The 21083-nt window shown below is 42.8% G+C and overlaps 2 protein-coding genes across 13 annotated transcripts in view; one reads left to right on the top strand and one right to left on the bottom strand.

Annotated features, from left to right (window-relative positions):
* The first annotated feature begins 8735 nt into the window (after nucleotides 1-8735).
* On the top strand, nucleotides 8736-13786 carry PDHB (pyruvate dehydrogenase E1 subunit beta). The gene is made up of 10 exons (XM_014868694.3): nucleotides 8736-8858; nucleotides 8947-9000; nucleotides 10293-10400; nucleotides 10492-10554; nucleotides 10658-10693; nucleotides 10842-11127; nucleotides 11550-11660; nucleotides 12005-12096; nucleotides 12812-12953; nucleotides 13248-13786. Exons 1-10 carry the CDS (start codon nucleotides 8817-8819, stop codon nucleotides 13391-13393), a joined length of 1080 nt encoding a protein of 359 aa, XP_014724180.1. The 5' UTR covers nucleotides 8736-8816; the 3' UTR covers nucleotides 13394-13786.
* A 497-nt stretch (nucleotides 13787-14283) lies between these two features.
* PXK (PX domain containing serine/threonine kinase like) overlaps nucleotides 14284-21083 on the bottom strand; it is a 68432-nt gene continuing 61632 nt past the window's right edge. For 2 of the 12 annotated variants that reach the window (XM_044753936.2, XM_044753935.2), the window contains exons 18-19: nucleotides 16809-16845; nucleotides 14284-15565 (exon numbers count right to left, since the gene is read on the bottom strand). In XM_044753936.2, coding sequence (XP_044609871.1) covers nucleotides 15379-15565; nucleotides 16809-16845 — 224 coding nt within the window. In that variant the 3' untranslated portion in view covers nucleotides 14284-15378. Of the gene's footprint in view, nucleotides 15566-16808; nucleotides 16846-19487; nucleotides 19526-21083 lie in introns of all 12 variants that reach the window. The other 10 variants (XM_070492291.1, XM_070492287.1, XM_070492290.1 and 7 more) reach the window with 5 other exon arrangements.

Here is a 21083-nt window from a genome sequence, read left to right on the forward strand (position 1 = left end):
CCTAACTGACCACTGGGTGGCGCACACTTGGGACTGATCCAAACGGCACTGCTGATACTTTAAAAAATGAACTGACTCTGGAACCACAGCCCATGGCAGAGAGGTTGAAACCTGCAACCTGAACCTAACCTTCTGGATAACCTGCAAAATTTAAAATATAAACATTCTCTAGCCAGACTGATAAAGACGTAGAAAAGACAAGGTTACTAATTTCAGCAATGAAAAAGGGGATATCTCTACAGACCCCACAGACTTTAAAAGTAAATCTTATGAACAAACCAACACATATAAACTTGGCAACTTAGATGAAATGTACCCATACCCTGAAAAATGAAACAGCCACAATTTTCCCAAGAAGAAATAGATAACCTGAATCATCCTATACTTATTAAAGAAATGGAATTTGTGGTTAAAAGCTCCTGGGAAAAGAAATCTCCAGATAGTTTCAGTTACAAACTCTACCAAACATTTAAATAAGAAATGAAACTAATTCTACACAATCTCTTTCAGAAAATAGAAGAGGAGGGAATACTTCCCCACTCATTTTGAGGCCAACATTACTCTGATACAAAAGCAGACGAGACAATACGAGAAAACTATAGACCAATCATCTTTCATGAACACAGACATGAATCTCCTCAACAATATATTAGTAAATCAAATCCAGGAATATATTTGTGTGTGTGTTTATATACCTCATCATGACCAAGTGGGGTGTATACCAGGAAGGCTACATTGGTTCAATATTTGAAAATCAATCAACGTAACCCACAATGTTAATAAACTAAAGAAGAAAAGGCAAATGATCATATTAATTGATGAAAAGAAGCATTTGACAAAATTCAATGGCCATTGGTGATAAAAGGACTCAGCAAACTGGAAACAGAGGGAACTTCCTTAGCCGGAATACAGACATCTACAAAAAAATTGAAACAAGCATCACACCAGGGTGGGCCTGGTAGTGTAGTCGTTAAGTTCACATGCTCCGCTTCGGCGGCCTAGGGTTCGCAGGTTTGGATCCCCAGCACAGACCTACACATCACTCATCAAGCCATGCATGGTGGCATCCCACATACAAAACAGAGGAAGATTGGCACAGATGTTGGCTCAGGGACAATCTTCCTCAAGCAAAAATAAAAAAAATTTAAAAATAAAACCAAGAAGCATCACACTTACTGGTGAAAGATTGAATCCTTTTCCTCTAAGTGGGGAACCAGGCAAAAATGTCCATTCTCAACACTCTTATTGAACATTGATACTAGAAGGCCAGCAAAAAGGCAAGAAAAAGAAAAAAAGACGTACATATTAGAAAGAAAGAAAATTGTCTTTCACAGACAACATAATTATCTATGCAAACAATCCCACGGAATCTAAAAAAAAGCTTCTAGAAATAATAAATGAGTTTAGAAGGTTGTAGAACATAATATTGATAATGCCTGAAAATCAATTGTATGTCTATATACCAGCAGTAAACGATTGGAAACTGAAATTTTAAAAAATAACATTTACAGTAGCCTAAAAAGGACAGAAATACTTAGGCGTAAATCTAATAAAATATGCGCAAGATCTACATGCTGAGATGTATGTGGATCTGTATGTAGATGTTTTCCAGCTACAAAACACCGATGAAAGAAATCAAAGACCTAAGTCAACAGAGAGACGTGCTGCGCTGACGGGTTGGAAGACTCAATACAGGCAGGATGCCAGTTCTTCCCAAAACGTTCTGGAGATTTAACACCATTCCAATCGAAATTCTATCAAGATTTTTTTGTAGATGCAGATAAGCTAATTCTAAAACAGTTTTGAAAAAGAAGAATAATGTTGGTGGGCTCACACTTCCTAATTTTTAAAATTAGTATACAGCTACAGTCATCAGGACTGTGTAATATTGAAGAAGGGATAAACACACAGATCAACGGAACAGAACAGAGAATCCAAAAATAGACCCATTCAAAACAGCCAATTGATTTTTGTGCAAAGGCAACTCAATGGAAAAAAAGATGATCATTTCACCAAATTGTTGAAACAAATGGACATCTATATGCCAAAAGCCCTGGATGTAAACTTCACACCTTATACGAAAATTATGGTCAAATGGACCATAGATCTAAATGTAAAACTATAGAACTTTAAAAGAGGACATCAAAGAAAAATTTTGCAACCTCATGTTAGGCAGAGTTCTTAGATATGACACCAAAACATGATCCTTAAAAGAAAAATTTGATAAGTGGAATTTCATCAAAATTTAAACTTTTTTCTCTGCAAAAGACACCGTGAAAAGGATGCAAAGATATGCCACGGAATGGAGGAAAATATTTGCAAATTGCATATTCAACATAGGACTTGTGTCCAGAATATATATATAACTCAACTGTAAGAAAACAAACAACCTAATAAAAAACAAATGGGCAAAAGATTTAAACAGACATTTCACCAAAGATGATACACAAATGGCCAATAAGCACATGATGAGATTTTCAACATCATTAGCCATTAGGGAAATGCAAATCAAAACCATGAGATATCACTACACACCTATCAGAAAGGCAGAAAACAGAAACAAACAAACAAATAATAATACCAAGTGTTGGTGAGGATGTGGAACTCTCATACATTGTTAGTGAGAACACAAAATGGTATTCTAGAAAACAGTTTGACAGTTTCTTTTTCTTTTTTTTTTTTTTGAGGAAGATTGGCCCTGAGCTAACATCTGTGGCCAATCTCCCTCTTTTTGCTTGAGGAAGATTGTCACTGAGCTAACATCTGTGCCAATCTTCCTCTATTTTATGTGGGATGCTGCCACAGCATGGCTTGACAAGAGGTGCTAGGTCTGTGCCCAGGATCTGAACCTGCAAACCCCAGGCCACTGAAGAGGAGAGCATGAACTTAACCAATACACCACCGGACCAGCCCCTGACAGTTTCTTAAAAGCTAAATATACACTTACCATATGACACAGCAATCCCAACCCCACACCACAGAGAAATGAAAACGTATGTTGACACAAAATTTTGCACAAAAATTTTCATATTACCTCTATTTATCATCACCAAAAACTGGAAACAACTCCAATGTCCTTCAACAGGTAAATGGATAAACAAAACGTGGGACATGCATAGAACAGAATACTACTCAGCAATAAAAAAGAACGAGCTATTGACACACACGACAACTTGGATGAATCTCAAAGGCATTATGTTGATTGAAAGAAGCCAGTCTCAAAAAGTTATATCCTGTCGGATTTCATTTATGTAACATTCTGGAAAAGGCAATAGTATGGCAACAGAAATACAGATGAGTGGCCGTCAGGGATTAGGGTGGAGGGTGTGGCTTCACAAGGGCAGCAGGAGGGAGATTTTAGCATGTCATAGACCCAGTGTATCCTGATTGTGGTTCTATTTACCCAAATCTATCCAGCTTCAAAATTGACAGAGCTTGGGGCAGGCTCCGTGGCCGAGTGGTTAAGTTCGCGCGCTCCGCTGTGGTGGCCCAGGGTTTGGATCCTGGGCACGGACATGGCACCGCTCGTCAGGCTACGTTGAGGCAGCGTACCACATCCCACAACTAGAAGTACCTGCAACTAAGATATACAACTGTGTACGGGGAGGGGGGTTGGGGAGATAAAGCAGGAAAAAAAAAAAAAAGATTGGCAACAGTTGGTAGCCCAGGTGTCAATCTTTAAAAAAAGAAAAAAAAAGGGAAGATTGGCAACAGTAATTAGCCCAGATGCCAATCTTTAAAAAAAAAAAATTCACAGAGCTGTGCTCATGCACACACACACTTAATTTTATAGTATGCTTATTTAAAAATAGATTTTTAAAAAGCTATGAGGCTGACCCTGTGTCATAGTAGTTGAGTCCAGCGCACTCTGCTTCAGCGGGTCAGGTTCGCGGGTTCAGATCCCAGGCACGGACACACACATCACTCATCAGCCATGCTGTGGCAGCATCCCACATACAAAATAGAGGAAGATTGGCACAGATGTTAGCTCAGGGCCAATCTTCCTCACCAAAAAGAGAGGAGGATTGGCAACAGACGTTAGCCCAGGGCTAACCTTCCTCAGCAAAATAAATTAAATAAATACATAAATAAATAAATAAATAAGCTAACATTTGTGTAAAGAAAGGGAGATACGAACATATATGCTTATACACAAACAGCCCTTCTCTGTAAATACACAGATGAAATGAGTCATAGTGGCGGCCGTGGCAGGAGGAGGAGGCAGGGTAACTGAGGTTCAGGGGTAGAAAGGGCGATGTCTTTACTCCTTTCTGTACTACTTGAATTTTTTTTCCTACAATGGGATAAATTTCCTATTTAGAAACACTTTTAAAATAAAAAATGAAATATAAAGCATAAGTGCATAAGAGCATAAAGTGTAAAAGTTATAAAAGATATTTTGCTCAGAAGAAGGATATAGAGTTTCCTTTGGGGAAAATGAAAAAGTTCTGGAGATGGATGGTGGTGGTGGTTGAACTACAGTATGAACATATTCAATGCCACTGAACTGTACACTTAAAAATGGTTAACATGGTTAATTTTATGCTATGCATATTTTACCACAATAAAATACAATCTAATTAGAACATGAGGAAAAGACTTGAACAAATACCTCACCAAAGATGGATGGCACGTAAGCACATGAAAAGATGTTCAATATCCTTAAATGTTAGAGAATGCAAATTAAAGTCATGAGGGATTCCACCACACATCTATTAGAATGGCTGAAATTGGGCTGGCCCCACGGCCTATTGGTTAATTTCGGCATGCTCTGCTTTGGCAGCCTGGGTTCAGTTCCCGGGCATGGACCTACCCCACTTGTCCAGGACCATGCTGTGGCAGGGACCCACATACAAAATAGAGGAAGATTGGCACAGATGTTAGCTCAGGGAAAATCTTCCTTAAGCAAAAAGAGGAAGACTGGCAATGGATGTTAGCTCAGGGTGAATCTTCCTCAGCAGGGAAAAAAAAAAAAAAAGAATGGCTAAAATGAAAACTATTGATACTATCAGATGCTGGCAAGAATCCAGAGCAAGTGGATTTTTCATACATTGGTGGAGGTAACATAAAATGGTATAACCACTTTGGAAATACAGTTTGGCAATCTCTTAAAAGTTAAACATACTCTTAACATCCAATAGTACTGCTGGTTATTTATCTGAAGAAATGAAAATTTATGTTTACACGAAAACCTGCAAACTAATGTTCGTAGAAGCTTTATTGGTAATAGCTTAAAACTAGATACAACCCAAATGTCCTTCAACGGATGAATGGATAAACCGATAGAGCCATACAACTATTCAGCAATAAAAAAGAATGAAATATTGATACATGCAACCACTTGAATGGATCTCATGGGCATTAGGCTGAGTGACAATAGCTAATCTCAAAGAGTTACATATTGTATGATCCCATGTATAAAACATTCTTGAAATAACAAATTATAGTGATTGAGAACAGATCAGTGGTTGCCAGGAGTTAGGCTTGGGGGAGGGTGTGACTATGAGGAAACACGAGGAGTTTCTTTGCGATGATGGAACAATTCTGTCTTCTGGCTGTGGTGGCGGTTACATGAATCTGTACATGTGATAAAATTCTATAGTACTATACACACACACGCACACACAAAAGAATGCATATAAAAACTGGTGAAAGCTGAATAAAGTCTCTACCTAACTTGATAGTATCGTACCAGTGTCAATTTCTGGATTTTGACAATGTGTTATGCTTATAAAAGACACTACCATTGGGCAAAGCTGGGTGAAGGGTTCATGGAAACTCTTTGTACTATTTTTGAAACTTCCTGTGCGTCTAAAAGAAAAAATTATAAGAAAAAAAGGAGTAAACTATTGATAACTTAACGACATGGAGGAATCTCAAAAACAGTTTGCTGAGCTAAAGAAGCCAGACACAAAAGAGCATACATTGTCTAACCCCATTTATTTCAAGTCCTAAAACAGGCAAACCAATATATGATGATGGAATTCAGTCTGTGGTTGCCTGTGGGGTGACATGTGGGGAACGACTGGGAGGGAACTTTCTGGGGTGATGGAAATGTACATTTTGCCGTTTAAGTTACAGCAAAGAAAATAAAGGGAGCAAAAAGCCCTCTTCAATAAACCTTGTTTGCAATAACAAAAAAAGTTGGTCATTTCCATAGATACTGAAAACTTTGGATAAAGCACTTTCTGACAACTGATAATCCAAAGTGACTTGAGGACAAATAAATGTTCCTATAACTTTGGAAAGACTTCATCCCAAGAGAGAAGTGGCCTGATTGGCCAATTTCCACTTTCCAATCCCCTTCTGTAAAATCTAGTGAGCATATGAATGCAGACTGGTTTTGAAATGATTATGGATTTAAAATTCAGCACTTTTATCTTTTGTACCTTCTACTCTTGAACAGAAAATTGTGCCTAGCCTTTCCAAACTGGCCATTTATAGAGTTTGAAAGGAAAGCACATGTACCAATGAATATACCTAATGTGTTTGAAATGTCCACAGTCATTATTTTAAAAGAAAATTTTCAGCTGAGGCCAGCTGAGTCCTGTGGAGCTGCATCCCTTCCTGGCTGAGCTGGCCAGACTAGCTGCACAGACTCGGTGTTCCTGGCTCTTTTGGATCTCTGTGCAAATATGGCCCAAGAAAACTGTCCTTTGTCAAGACCACAGTCCAGATTCTGGGTTCTCTTTGGGTTATTGTTCCTTCACCTGGAGATCTCCTTTTGCTTGGTAATTTTAATCCTGAAATCTTACAGTGCTGGATGGTGGAGAGCTGACTCACATTTTCATTCTAAGCAGGACCCAGTGTCGATGCAAATAATCCATAACCAATCTATAAACCAAAACTGGGGGTGAGTTTATCATGAGTCAGGTCTGAGGACTATAGCCTGGGGGGCTTCCTTCCCCAAGGAAGGAAGCACACCAAGAAGTGGGGTATACAGAGTGGTTATGTGCTGTCTTGGAACAAAGAGCATATGCACATATGACAAGAATTCTCTCTTTGACTACTGTCACGAGATGCTTAGCCGGCACAGTAGGTCAGTGGTCAGCAGGTCAATGGTCATGAGGTAAGCACAGCAGGTTGGTAATTAATCCTTAGTTTCTAGGAAGAGATGCTTTTCCTTAAGGAAATGCCAATATAGGGGGAAGCTACATCCCAATCTTTAAGGGCATCATTCTTGTCTCTGGGACATTAAAAATGTTTAAAGCAGACACACAATGCATGTTCAACAGGCCACATCAGGCCCTCTGGAAAAACAAGGTAGGCCGAATTAGTTTTAAATCAAACGGCTTCCTTATATACGCCAATATATCCTATTGCTTTTCATTTATTTATCACCAGGAACCCCTGAGGGCTGACATCTCAAATTCAGGGGTTTCTCAGGGATGCTGCGGCTGTGGGGAAGTGCTGGGGTTTCCTGCCAAGGACTCAAGGGACTAGACGGTGGCACCAGGTGAGGGAGACATGGAAGGTCTTGACTCCATACCTTAGAGACTATCTCTCCATTTCACAGATGATGAAGCAGAGGCCCAGAGATTAAAGGCCATCTCTATGCAGCTGTCCCCAGATTTATATCTCCAGCCCTGTTCGGAATGGACTCTTACCTCCCACCTGCTCCCAGGCTCCACCCCTCCCCCATCCACTCAACAACAAAAAACCCAGTCTTCCTCAACACTTCCCCTTCCCTCACGGCAATCCTGTTGATTCCAGTCCCAACCAGATCTCAACCCTGTCCCCTCCTCTTCACCTGGAAGCTGTCCCGTAGTCCAGCTCTCTCTCTCTGCCTAAGACTCCCTGGGGTCTCCTTGCTTCTGCCTTCATCCTCCACCTCCCATTCTCACTCAGCGCCCAGATCCTCTGATCTAGTCACGCCCCTGCTGCATCTGGAGCCCTCAGATTAGACCCAGACTCTGAGGTTGCAGACCAGCAGCACGCAGCCCACGGAAGGGTTCCGTTTGGAATGTCGTGGGGACAAGTGGGGACTGAGGGAGTCCCCAGTGGTCCCACCTGACCCCCAAGGGTTGAACTGAGACCAATGAGAGGAAGCTTCCAGAGGCTACCTCTAGTCAAGTGTTTGGCTTCATACCGTCCTCTCTAAAGGCAGTGGTTGTACCCTCCTCCCCCGCGGGACCCCAACTTCTGCTTCAGGAAGCAAGGGGAGAAGTCAGACAGTCCTAAATTAAAATCCCGGCTCATTTAACCAATCTCTGCTTCAGTTTACCCAACTGTGAAATGGAGATATGAGTAACACTAATTACCTGAGACGGTTCCTGGGAGAATTAAATGAGCTTTACAGCACTTAACCACAATACCTGGCATGCAGCAGGCGCTTAATGCGCCAGGGAAAGCTCCTGTTCTCATTCTAAGGACCAACAGACAGCGCTATCCAGAGAAAACTAGGCCCGCTCATAAGATGGAAAGCTCCCCGTCACTACAGTGTGTGCAAGCGCTACTTGGTGCCCAAAGGATTTCAGCGCCTGCAGAAGGCTGGCCCTCCAGCGTCGAGTTCTGCTCCTTAGTGTCCGACTTCCGGTCCCCGCGCGTCAAGCAACATCATCCCGGGACGTGTCCCTGGCCTGACTGTCGCTGCCCACTCTCAATAAAGTTGATGGAAGTTGCCGGAGGAAGAGCGGCAGGACCAGCCCACGCGCCACCTCGGCCCCGCCCCTCGGCGGCTCTGGCGGCGCGGGGATGGGCGGGGCACGCAGGCGCCGCGCCCTGCCATTGGCCCGTGCCGGCGGGGAAGGCGGGGGCTGGCCCCGCGGCGCCCTGGCTGTGTTGTCATTCGGCGGCCGCTAGAGGACACGGTCAAGATGGCGGCGGTGTCGGGTCTGGTGCGGAGACCCCTTGAGCAGGTAGGCAGTGGCGCGCGGGCCCCGTGACGCTGCGCGACCCCTCCCCACCCTGCGTCCCCTCTGAGCGTCCTCTCTCTCTCCCCGCCAGGTCTCCGGGCTCCTGAGGAGACGCTTTCACCGGACGGCGCCAGCGGCGCTACAGGTAACTGGCCTGGATGCCGGCCGTGACGGGGAGGGGCGGAGGCCGGGGTCGCGCCTGCGCCGTGGTGGGTGGGTGCTGAGCGGGGAGGTTGGCCGCGGGCCTTGGGTCTCCCGACTGTCGCATCCCGCGTGGGAGTGGTGCTGCCTCTGTGTTGGCCAGTCGCCCGTCTCAGCTGCATGTCACCCCCGCGAGGCTCATTGGAATCAGATGGGCGATTTGAGGAAACTAGCCTTGACGCTTCTTCCTTCACTCCCCTTTTTATTTTGGTAAAATACGCGTAACATAAAACTTACTGTTTTAATGTGTATATAGAGCGGCGCTAAGTACATTGACCATGTTGGGCAACTATCATCACCATTCGTCTCCAGAACTTTATCGTCATCCCAAACAGAAGCTGCGCCCATTGAACAGTAACTCCCATTCCCCCTTAGCCCCCCGTGACCTCTATGGTACTTCACATGTCTACGGGTTTATCTGTTCTAGGTCCCGCCTATAAGTGGAATCGTGCAGTATTTGTGCTTTTATATCTGGCTTATTTCACTTAGCTTAATGTTTTCAAGGTTCACTCATGCTGTAGCATGGGTCAGAATTTCATTCCTTTTTAAGGCTGAGTAATATTCCGTTGTATGCATATATCACATTTTGTTCATCCATCTGTTGTTTCCACCTCTTGGATTTGTGAATAATGCTGCTATGAACGTTGGTGTGCAAGTGTCTGAGTCCCTGCTTTCAGTTCTTTTGGGTATATATCTAGAAGTGGAATTGTTGGGTCACATGGTAATTCTAGATTCAACTTTTTGAGCACTCTCCCCTCTTTTTTTTTTTTTTTTTAACTAGAGAATTCTCCCAACCTGTGTAATAAAGTAACTCATAGATCCTGAAGGCAAAGTGTTTTGCACCTAGTGAATGCTCAGTATGTAGCATTATTTAGGCTTCCTTGATAGTTCTCTGCCCCACAGTACTCCAAGTGTGGAAATAAAAGAACGCAGTATACTTTCTACTTAGGAAACTGCCTAGGAGCTGGTCTGGCCAGCAGGCGGGTTTTTAAGCTTAGGTGCATATCAAGAAAAGTGTTCAGTAAACTTCTCATTAATGCCTCCAGTCAAAGACTGGTTATGTGTGATAGAAATGTTACTGTCAGAATTCTTTGAGCTGTTAAAGAGAAACCTGTCCTAGTGATAGTTTTTATATTGTATGCTGTGGGCAGCCCAGGTAATTATAAAGGGAGAGAATCTCAGGCGTATCCTAAATAATCCAGCGGCTTATTGACTGTTTTCCCATACCTGTGACAGGTGACAGTTCGTGAGGCTATAAATCAAGGTATGGATGAGGAGCTGGAAAGAGATGAGAAAGTATTTCTCCTTGGGGAAGAAGTTGCCCAGTATGATGGGGCATACAAGGTAACCAGGATACGTGAGAGCTGTACAAAATTGAGGTGGCCGTTTGCCTCCAGATACACTTAAAAGTAATGGAGTCACTGCTTAATTGTAGGTTAGCCGAGGCCTGTGGAAGAAATACGGAGATAAGAGGATCATAGACACTCCCATATCTGAGGTAAGCCTGCCATGAGGAAGCCAGCCTTTGAGGGGCATGTCTCTTACGGTGTACCCGGTTACAGTTTGTATGGATTTTCACTTGTTTGTGTTTTACTTTCTAGATGGGCTTTGCTGGAATTGCTGTGGGTGCAGCTATGGTATGTAATCTTACTCTTTATGAATCTCATCCAAGGAGATTTCTTTTAACGTGACCTTTTAAAAACATTGTTTGAATGTTGGAAAAGTGGAGTGGTTGTTTGCCACTCTTCATTGCTGTTTTTAATATCTGTGTTTTTTATTTGACAGGCTGGGTTGCGGCCCATTTGTGAATTTATGACCTTCAATTTTTCTATGCAAGCCATTGACCAGGTTATAAACTCAGCTGCAAAGACCTACTACATGTCAGGGGGCCTGCAGCCTGTGCCCATAGTCTTCAGGGGGCCCAACGGCGCCTCAGCTGGCGTAGCTGCCCAGCACTCACAGTGCTTTGCTGCCTGGTATGGGCACTGCCCGGGCTTAAAGGTGGTCAGCCCCTGGAATTCAGAGGATGCAAAAGGACTTATTAAATCAGCCATTCGGGATAACAATCCAGGTCAGCAGAGTGACCCTTGGGTCTCTTCTGAACATTAAAGAACTAAAATGAAATCTTTGCTTGGAAGAAACCATTAAAGACTTCTAGTTAGGCTTAGATATGTCGTATAATATATTAATGGTTTAGAGATATAGTAAAAATAGTAAAAAATGTTTCTCTTATTTCTGACTATAAGAGGGCCAATTAGGTATAGGAGACATTTCCTGTATACTTACAACACTGGTTTAACCTCAACAGATAAAATTAGGATTGACCAGACTACAAATATCAGTACCTAAATCGTCCTCAAGGCTGCTGGACACGATAGACAGATGTGAGGCTTCCTAATCAGCACAGTGAAACTTTTCACAAAATGAATGATAACGTCTTAGATACACTTTTAGTCATGTAGTTACTTTTGTTTAAATATTTATATTTTGCAGTGGTGGTGCTAGAGAATGAATTGATGTATGGAGTTCCTTTTGAATTTTCCTCAGAAGCTCAGTCAAAAGATTTTCTGGTTCCTATTGGAAAAGCCAAAATAGAAAGGCAAGGTAAGAGAATTTAGTATACATTTAAACGTTATTTGTAATCCAGCCCCTCTGTTTATGTTGGTCAGATTCACTCTAGAGGTTATTGCCCTTTACTTTGACTAGGAAATTATAGTAAGAGTTCAAGTTAAGAGTGGGTCATACCTGATTGCTCATACACTTGTGCTTTTCTAAATCTCAGTTTGGTAGATTTGTATTTCATTTCTAGGAAGGCTGCCACACTCCTCATCTCACTGGAATGAAGCTGAGTTGAAGATTTTACAAGTGAACGAGAGCCATAGCTGGCTGCAGAGCGGTACAGTCTTTAGTTTCAACCTGACCTCTGATCTGTGACTACTTTGTTTCAGGGACACATATAACTGTAGTTTCCCATTCAAGACCTGTGGGCCACTGCTTAGAAGCTGCGACAGTGCTGTCTAAAGAGGGAATTGAATGTGAGGTGAGAGGACATTCACTTGTTCTTAAAGAATCAGAAAGGTTCATAAGACCTAGAAATAGGAGTTGGAGTTCTGTAACAGGTTAACTAGCTGTAAAATCTTGCTTTGTCACTCAGTTCTGCCTCTGCTTGAAGCTGGGGACCAACCTGCTTTTCAGACACCTAGCTTTTTACCACCTGGTTCTGGATGTTTTAGAATAGTACCTGCTTTTGCAAGTTTAGATACAACTTGGGAGCCGGAGGTTGGGAGAAGGGGAAGCTTAGAAGTCAGTGAGTCTAACCCTTTCATATCCAGGACCTACCACTTGCCAGTTACACTTGGGCAAGTTATGTACTCTAATAAATCTCAGTTTCATCAGCTATAAAATGGGAATAATACATTTTCTGTCCCATCAGGGTGGTTGTGAGAATTATACTTAGTGTGGTGTCTGGCACACAGGAAGCAGGCAAATGTTAGTTATTAATTATTTTGATGAGAAGGAAGTTAAAGCCAAGGGAGGATAAGTGAATTCTGTAAGTTAACAGAGCTACTTGTAGTAGAAATCAAGATTTTTGTTTTAATTACAATTTCTTCTTTCACATTTTGTTCATGAATAGGCAGATTAGATTTTCCTAGACCCCAAGATTACTAGGAAACAAAAAAGGAAGTGGTATTATGGAGATAAGACTCTATTTGTGATGCAGTGGCTCTGTAGAACTTACTGTATTATCTGTTTAGGTCATAAACATGCGAACCATCAGACCAATGGACATTGAAACAATAGAAGCCAGTGTCGTGAAGACCAATCACCTCGTAACTGTGGAGGGAGGCTGGCCGCAGTTTGGAGTGGGAGCTGAGATTTGTGCCAGGATCATGGAAGGTATTTCAGAGAAACTGGCTGTAGAATAGTCAAACTGTAACAGACTTTGTGTACCTGGATACTGGGCAACGAGATCAAAAGCTAGGAGTGGCCAAATGACTTGAACTTTCACCTTGTAACCTTGGCGTTTTTCCTTTGGGTAGATGTGTGAAAAAGCAAAATCAGAAACAGTTCCCCGTAATTAGCATTCCTTTAGATTTTTCCCTGGTCCTCAGGCAGCCGGTTTTTGTGACAAGGGGGTAGTGCTCCGCTGGCTTTTCTTGCCTCTCTCTCAGTTGTCTCCTTCTCTTCTAGGCCCTGCATTCAATTTTCTGGATGCGCCTGCAGTTCGTGTCACTGGTGCTGACGTCCCTATGCCTTATGCAAAGATTCTAGAAGACAACTCTGTACCTCAGGTTAAAGACATCATATTTGCAATAAAGAAGACATTAAATATCTAGTTTGGACTTGAATGTCAAGTCATCGAGATTTAAAATATTTGCTGACACTTCACCTGGATTGTACTGTAAGACCTTATGATTCATAAAGTTATCTCTAAAGCAACAACACATGTTTTTGTATTGGGAAGAAGTTTAAATGTGCTTGTATGTGGAAAAACTCTCCCCTCTCCTGCCCTTGACTCCAGGCTTTTTTTTGTCTGTTACAATTGCCATATTCTTTAAATAAGATTATTGTAAAATTTTACCCTCACTAGAAGGACAAGGTATGAATGTGGCAGAGTCCCAATGAAAGATATATCCAAAAAAGACAACTTATCTGTAAAAATAAAAGCATATAATCTACATTTACTCTTAGATTGTTTTGATAAGGAATAAAAGAATTCCTAACTATGACTAATTGTATTTTTATGTTCTTGAAATGAAATAATAAATGTGGGGTGGATGTCTTAAAATTCTATTAAGAAATGAGTGCCATCAGGAACTAATCACTAATCATTAATCACCTCAGTCGCATCACACAACAGGAACTTGTCCAGGCTCCTCAAATGCCCAATTCTAGCAGGGTGCCCTTTAAAATTAAAGCAAAATTCATGTCTGGTATTTTTCCCATTGCCAAAAAAACAGACATTCTGTCACACTGCCCTCTTCAGAAGTGGAGATGGAAAAGGCAGGTTTAAATTAGTCATAGAAGTGTACAACTGGTACCAACTTAAAGACCAAGATAGGATTGTTAGCTGTCATTAATTAAGAGGGAAAATACGACACAAAAGAAATAGAGGATAGGTGAGAAGCAAACTTTAGAAATACTGTATGGATCTATTCTTTATGTTTACAAAGGGTACTACGAAAAGTTCTCATTTAAAATATCCAGCCAAGCTACAGGCAACACATTTTCTTGACATGGTTTATTTTAATAAAAAATACAGCTGAACATTTATCACAGATTATGTGAACTATACACAATGACATTCTCTCTGCATAGTAACCAACACTGATGTGTATACTTGACTTTTTAAATGGATTATTTATAATCCTTTAAAGTGCAGTTTATTTAAGGTTTTAAGCAAATCATAGGATAAAGGATCTTTCTAATAAATGAGTAACATTAAAAAGGTGATGTATCTGGATAAATCTTTCAAAATTCTGAACTGATTTCTGTAGATGCCAAATTTACTTGTGTTGTAATAATAACCCCTTACAAACCACAAACTTGACTTAATTGCTGAAGATTAAGAAGATCCCCTAATTGGCAAGAGCTTTTTCTGATGTTAACATTTTTTGTTCAATACATTCTAACGAAAAGGGCTGAGTCTGGAGTAGTTGCTTTAGCACCCCTGAGCTCTGCAACCACAGTATTCCTGTTAGAGAATGTTACCAACTTGCCCCATTCTGTTTGAGGGGGAAACGAACTCAGGTGCTTCTCTGACTCAGTGACATAACTATGCTTTGGGCTACAGTGTTAATGTCTAAGATGAAATTAAGGGGGCAGAAATGGGAGCTTATCTAAGAAATAACCAGAAAATGCTTTAGAATAGAGAAATGAACTATAAGAGGAGCAATTCTAGGAGCCATCTGATGGGATGGGAGGGGTTGCAACACAAAGGCCATTAGCTGCTATGACTGAACATTGTCCTTGTTTTTGTTTTTTTGTCCATTTCCTTCAGTTGGTGGAAATATTGATTCCAATATGCTGCTGCCCCAAAAAGATGCCCATAGGAGGATGAACAAGACTCCTTTAAAGTGGTAATAAAGGAGCAAAATATTTCTTAAGGCAGCAGTGCCAGCCTGACTTTATTCTACTTGAAGAATATTTCCCTCATGAAAAGCCCCTTAGATGAGCATCTGCAAAATAGTATGCGGCTGCACTGGCTCAGCAATTATTCATCCAGAACAGGGTACTTTAGGGGTTAAGGTGGGAGGAAAAAAAACAACTTTTTCCTCCCAGTGTAAACACGACGCTTTAGCCAATCTTAGGAGCACTGTGATCACAGGTTTCGGCTTTCCTCAAAGTTCCTTTTTGGAAATTCTGGATGGAGCTGAGTAAAGCCCCTCGGCTCACGCCATTCACAGCCTGGGGCGGGAGCTGTGTGGGCACCTCTGTGCTGGCAGGAGGCAAGGGAGCTGCTGGTGGTGGAGGCGGAGGTGGAGGAGGTGGAGGTAATGCGGACGTCCCTGCAGGAGAGAAAGGGACAGTCAGTGTCATCTCTCCAGATATCCTGTGCAGATGCTACTACGCAGTCCTGGGCAGGAGGGACTATGGTGAGACTGCAAAAGTTTTCCCTCAGAGGGACCAAGATACCCAATACTGTATTCTTTAAATAAAATACTGAACAAAGAAAGCTAGAAGCATCAAAGGTGAATTAAAGGTTGCTGTTTCTCCCAAATAATAGTCACATGTGTAAAGACTAAACAAATATCACGAATTACGTGAAACTACATAGTGGCATTCTCTGCATAGATGAGGCTCTAAATCCATTTCCAAATTTAAGTAATGGTCCCCAAAGTTCCGCCAGCTATTTAGCCAGGTCCTGGGCAGCTCCACCTACTCCTGAGCTAGCAATTAAAGACAGATATCTGTATGCACACCTGGGCTACCTGAATATCAATTACTAATAAGGGACCAACAGTTCTCTAGCTGCTCCAAGACACACAATACTTGAAGGATGTGATTTAATATAAAATGACAAACCACTCAGGATTCTCAGCAAGGAACCAGCACTTGCTGGGTTATGGGTTCCTCAGGGGCATCCGTCTTGAATAATCATTTCCTATTAGGTTGCATTAAAGAAATGTAAAATGCTAATAATTGTTAGCAATGCCAAGCAGGCAGTAGAGGGCTTTCTCTCCCTGGCAATGGTATCCTCAGCGAGGAGTCTTCCTCGAGCACCCTTCTTTCCGCTGTGGCCCAACCCAGGAGCAGAACAGAACTGCACTAACCCTACATCTTTCTGAAGCATCAGGAGAGACTGAATGTCAAGGTCTACCCTAGTGAGCAAGAAGACCACACAGGTATCTAAAACTTCCCTTCACTTACAGGCACACAAACATTTTATAGTTTTGACTCAATGAATGAGTTAGAACAATTCAAAATAAACACTGAGTACAGAAAAAGCCCTGCCTGTGCCACGGAGTTAGCCGCCCCATTTCCTGTGAACCTTGCAGCTCTCGGTGACTCCACCTGTTTCTAGCCTTGCCCTCTACCCTCTCCTAGGGCTACACCTGGAGGACATTCTGCTGGGTGGTTTCCCCCCTAAACTGCTACCGAGCTGTGGTGCTAACAGGTAAATGTACCAGTCACCACTTGAGCTTATATGGATGAGTGGTTCAGGATCACCAATAAAATACTCAGGTAAGTGCATCCTTTTCACCAAGTGTGACAGGCAACAGTTGAAGTCTTATATTTCACGAAAATCACTTACCTTCCTTTACATCTTTACCCAAACCTAAGGCAGCTGAAATTAAAGAATCACACAGATGCACACACTCATGCTCTGCAATCTTGCAATTCTCGAATAATGATAATATAGCAATACAAATAAACATTAAATACAGACAAATGAACAAAATGTAATTTTCACTGGTTCTGTACAATAAAAAATAGCTAATGAATGAAGTTATATTATGTTCTATGCCAGGGTGAATTGTAGAAAAATATTCCTGCCTTTATGGTACAGGGTGACAAAGATAAAAAGGACTCTAAACCTGAAATGACTGCCGGGGTGAGAAGAGCAGGGAGAATAAGCGTGTGATACAAGCATTCCTCTGAAGGGGTGTTTGGATAGAGACCAGTGAAATACCAGGAGGAGGAAGACTGCCTCTGAAGGCTCCTGGAACTCAACTGCAGCACCAAGAGAGCCTGGAGGAGCAAGCGGGTACCAATGCTCCCTGCCCCGCCCTCCCCAGCACTCCCACCCAAGGGCCAGAAAAGGGCAGCAGGATCTGGACTTGACATCCAGGGCCCAACGTGTACCAGAATGAGCTCCAGTGTTTCTGCCTTCCAGCTTCGTGCTTTGACCCTGGCAGAAGAGTTACTGCGGGTTACAATGAGAAGACAGGCTCTGGGCTGCAAGAGCACTTGTGTTCTACTAAAGGGATGGAACTGACCATCCTAGACAAGACACCCCTCCAGACCAGGACTCTGAGAAGCTAGAGATGGGCCTCGAGGGCTGGACTTGGGTATGGTCTGCAGTCTTGGCACAGAACAAAACTGCTTGGCCCTCATGAGGAACCAACCCTTGACTTTGACCTCATTACCAGGCACTCAAAATTAAAAGTGCAAATTTACTATCGCAGTTTGGGAGTTGGAGGTAGTGTTTGGCAAATGGATCTTCATTTTCCAAGTAAAGGCTGAAATTGTTACCACTTTAAATGAATCTCTTTGAATATGTAAGTAGCGCAAATAAATACACTGTCCAAGTGCCACAGGGTAATCTGTGCCTGTAAAGTGAATGGGATGCTGAGGGCTGCGGGAAAGGAGAGACTGCTCATCCAAGGAGCAAAGAGCAAGGTCATCCTGATGTCTGCTCAAAGATGGCTGGCCCAATCCCAAAGGGCCTGTTGTCCCATGAGGTCCACTTTTCCTCACTGGGCCCGTAAACTAGGGATGTCTTGATGTGTACGATTAGGGCAAGAAAGGTCAGAACTCAACTCACCAGCTCAGAACACACTGGAAAGGGAGAGGAGGTCCAGGAGTCAGAAGGGGACACTGGAGGGGTCAGGAACACAGACCCAGGGACTCAGTCTCTGACATAGGCCCCATCGATTTTTTTTTTTTGGCTTTGTCTTTTTGCCTTTTCTGTGGTCCACAAACTTTCTTTAAAGGTTCATTGAGGCTTAAGTTACAACACATTAGTTACAACACAGCGAGGGGGTCGCATGCTAATAAAGGCTAAAGTCAGAGTTGGCTATTTGGCCTGTGACCAATCTGGGAAGAACTGCCTAATGCCTGAGCTCCCTCACTCTTCAAATGTGAACAAACTCCTCTCCCGCAAGAGGCCTCCAATAGCCCTTATTCCCAGGCCACAGACAAGACCGGACAGAGTCCACACTAGGTTGATTGCTAACTGAATTCACCCAGCTTTGAAAAATATGGGCCTGCAACAACCCAGGACGAGAGATGCTCCAAAACAACCAATCTACAATTATAACCAGGTCAGTCTGGAGCTCTCCAACCTCAGTTTCTCTCAGACGAAACCCCTGAGAGCCAACTATCCCACCCTCCCCAGAATCCCATCCACCAAACCAAACGGGAAGCTGCAATCCAGTGGTGGCCCTGGAACAGGCCGGACTGTTGCAGCAAGAGCTTGGGTTAGATCTAAGGAGGAATGCCTTGCCAGAAACATCCTTGCCGGCCTCAAGGAAAGGACATCTGAGGGTCCCCTCACCTTGGGGCCAACTTTAACAACGGGCAATCTACAGGAGTCTGTAGGTCTGAGTTGCTCTGTGGTCCACACACAGAGATGGGGAGGCCACGTGACCACCAGACCAACACTAGCCCTACCAGCTACCCTCGAGAGGGAATGGAGAGCCATGACCCCTGGAAGCTGGCAGCCCAGCTCTTGGGAACTGCCTTTGCCTTTCGCCTCAGACAGATGAGGACACTGCACTCGTGTCCCAACTCAAGAACTATTAAGGATGCTTAAAAAAAGACCTGTTCTTCCCTATTGTCCGTTATAAAAGCCGGTAAGTTGTCCCCCTCTAACCAAGAACTCAACTGCCTAACACCTTTTCTCCGTCATCAAAGTAACAAGGAACCAACATTTTTGCAGCAACAGAACTTTGAGATCCTGGTTTCCAAAATTAAAATATACCAAAATGCCATGCAGTTGATTTGCAGGATTTTAGAGCTGTATTTTAAAACTAAAATCAGAGTGAAAATGAAGATTTTGAAGGTCATGATGAAAATGAGATGAATGTAAATGAAGTCACTTGGTGCTTTTTAAAGATGCTGTATTTCATTTAAATGTTCAGATAAGGAAATTGTCTCAAATCTGCTTTCCCATTTGTTCACCACTTCAGTGATCTAGACACACTGGTCCTATTTCACATACAGAAACAGAGCATCTTTAAAGGTAGAGAAATCAGTATAGCTTACTTTACCGAAAATTCACGTTCAAAATGGTGCATGCTCTACTGAAAACAGCAAAGAGAGAGAGAGAGAGAGAGAGAGAGAGAGAAGGGACACACGTCATTATTCAGATTTTAGTGTCATTTAACCAAATACTAAGAGACAGTAAAATATTAGTCTGAATCACGTATTGATTATTCTCCCTGCCAAACTAGGACACACTTAACCACAAATGTACTGGTCTGTAAACACGATTGTGACCCTTTTGAACATGGCAAGCATACTAATACAGCAACCAGTCGCTTTCCTCTGCACATTCCTTTTTTTTCTTTTTTCTGAGGCAGTTAGGTGCTATTTTTATTTATTTACCAGCACAAGACTCCTGTCAGAAGACCTGTGAAGGTTTTACCTCTCCGGAAAAGTGGAATGGGTCCCGGGAGCGTACTCAGCCCTATTAGTGAATAAGGACAGTTTATCAAGAGGGGAGAAAAAGGAGAACTCACTATTTTTTTCCAAGCAGGTCTCTATAGTCTAAAGTGGAGACTTTTCTTTGTAAAGTTGAGAGGAACAAGGGCACAGGGCAGGTCTAAGGTGGGGCATGTGGCCCCTCCCCTGAAGGCTGCTGGGCTCTAGACGCTGAAGTGGGCAGTGAGCGGCATTAGTCTACTTAAGGCTCTAAAACCATTAAAAAAAGAAAAAAGCAGGGCAAATGTTTTTCCTATCTTCTTTTTAACTGACTAGATTTCAGGTTACACATGAAGCATGATGCTTTCCCCGTCAGTGAATCCCAGAGTTCCCAACAGACCGATCTGCCCCAGAGCCCAACGGAAAATCTCTTCCTCTGGGGAGAGGCCAGGAACTGAGGCCCCGTGGGGCAGCACGCAGGCCAACTACTTGCATGTAATGGCTCTGGGAGGATGCTGGGGACACTGCCCTGCCCCAACCCCATCCGCAGCAGTGACGGCTCCAGGAAAAGGCTCACACACTTGGGCTTGGAAGCGGGGGGAAGAGGGATGTGAGTGGGCAAGAGAGAAGAGAGCCAACACACTCTTCAGAGAAGCACTGCAGGGCAGACCTGTTCCTCCCAAAGATGGTGACTGACTTGTGCATGAGTGGGTTTTGAGAAAAAGAGGCAATTCTTATGGCCAGAGATATGGATTTTGAACCTAGAATAGCTTTCAGACTTTGATTTGGCTACACAAATTCTGGAAACTCCAACATTCTAAATAAATTCATCTCTTTTTGTGCCTTACTTATTCTTAACCTTCTGTCCTGTTGTTCAAGCTCTCGGGCACTCTGTGCACGTAAGGCCATTTGCCCATCTCCAGCTCTCCAGACAGGACCTTCCCTCCCTCTCCAGTCATCTGTACAGACTGGGTTTTCTAAAAACTGCCAGCTCTCTCTCTTCAAAATTATTGCTTAAAATATACACTGCAAGCAAGACGGGCTAGAATTCTCTTCCAGGGCATTCGTAACTTATCCCTGACAGTACTTTCTGGCTTATCAAGCCTTGTCGTGTACATTACCAACCTAATAAAAACCAGGAATTCTTTTAAAAGACAGCTTCAAAGAATGGAAATTACTTTTCCAAGGTCACAGCAGACAGCATCAGAGCTGTGACCC

Source organism: Equus asinus, chromosome 21 (assembly GCF_041296235.1).
Source record: "Equus asinus isolate D_3611 breed Donkey chromosome 21, EquAss-T2T_v2, whole genome shotgun sequence".
NCBI lineage: Eukaryota > Metazoa > Chordata > Mammalia > Perissodactyla > Equidae > Equus > Equus asinus.

Excerpts from the sequence above, each read along its gene's own strand:
- PDHB (XM_014868694.3), top strand. The coding sequence starts at position 8,817 with ATGGCGGCGGTGTCGGGTCTGGTGCGGAGACCCCTTGAGCAG. Across the intron at positions 10,401-10,491 it reads AGTATGATGGGGCATACAAG|GTTAGCCGAGGCCTGTGGAA; the intron begins GTAACCAGGATA and ends GCTTAATTGTAG. Across the intron at positions 12,954-13,247 it reads TTGTGCCAGGATCATGGAAG|GCCCTGCATTCAATTTTCTG; the intron begins GTATTTCAGAGA and ends CTTCTCTTCTAG.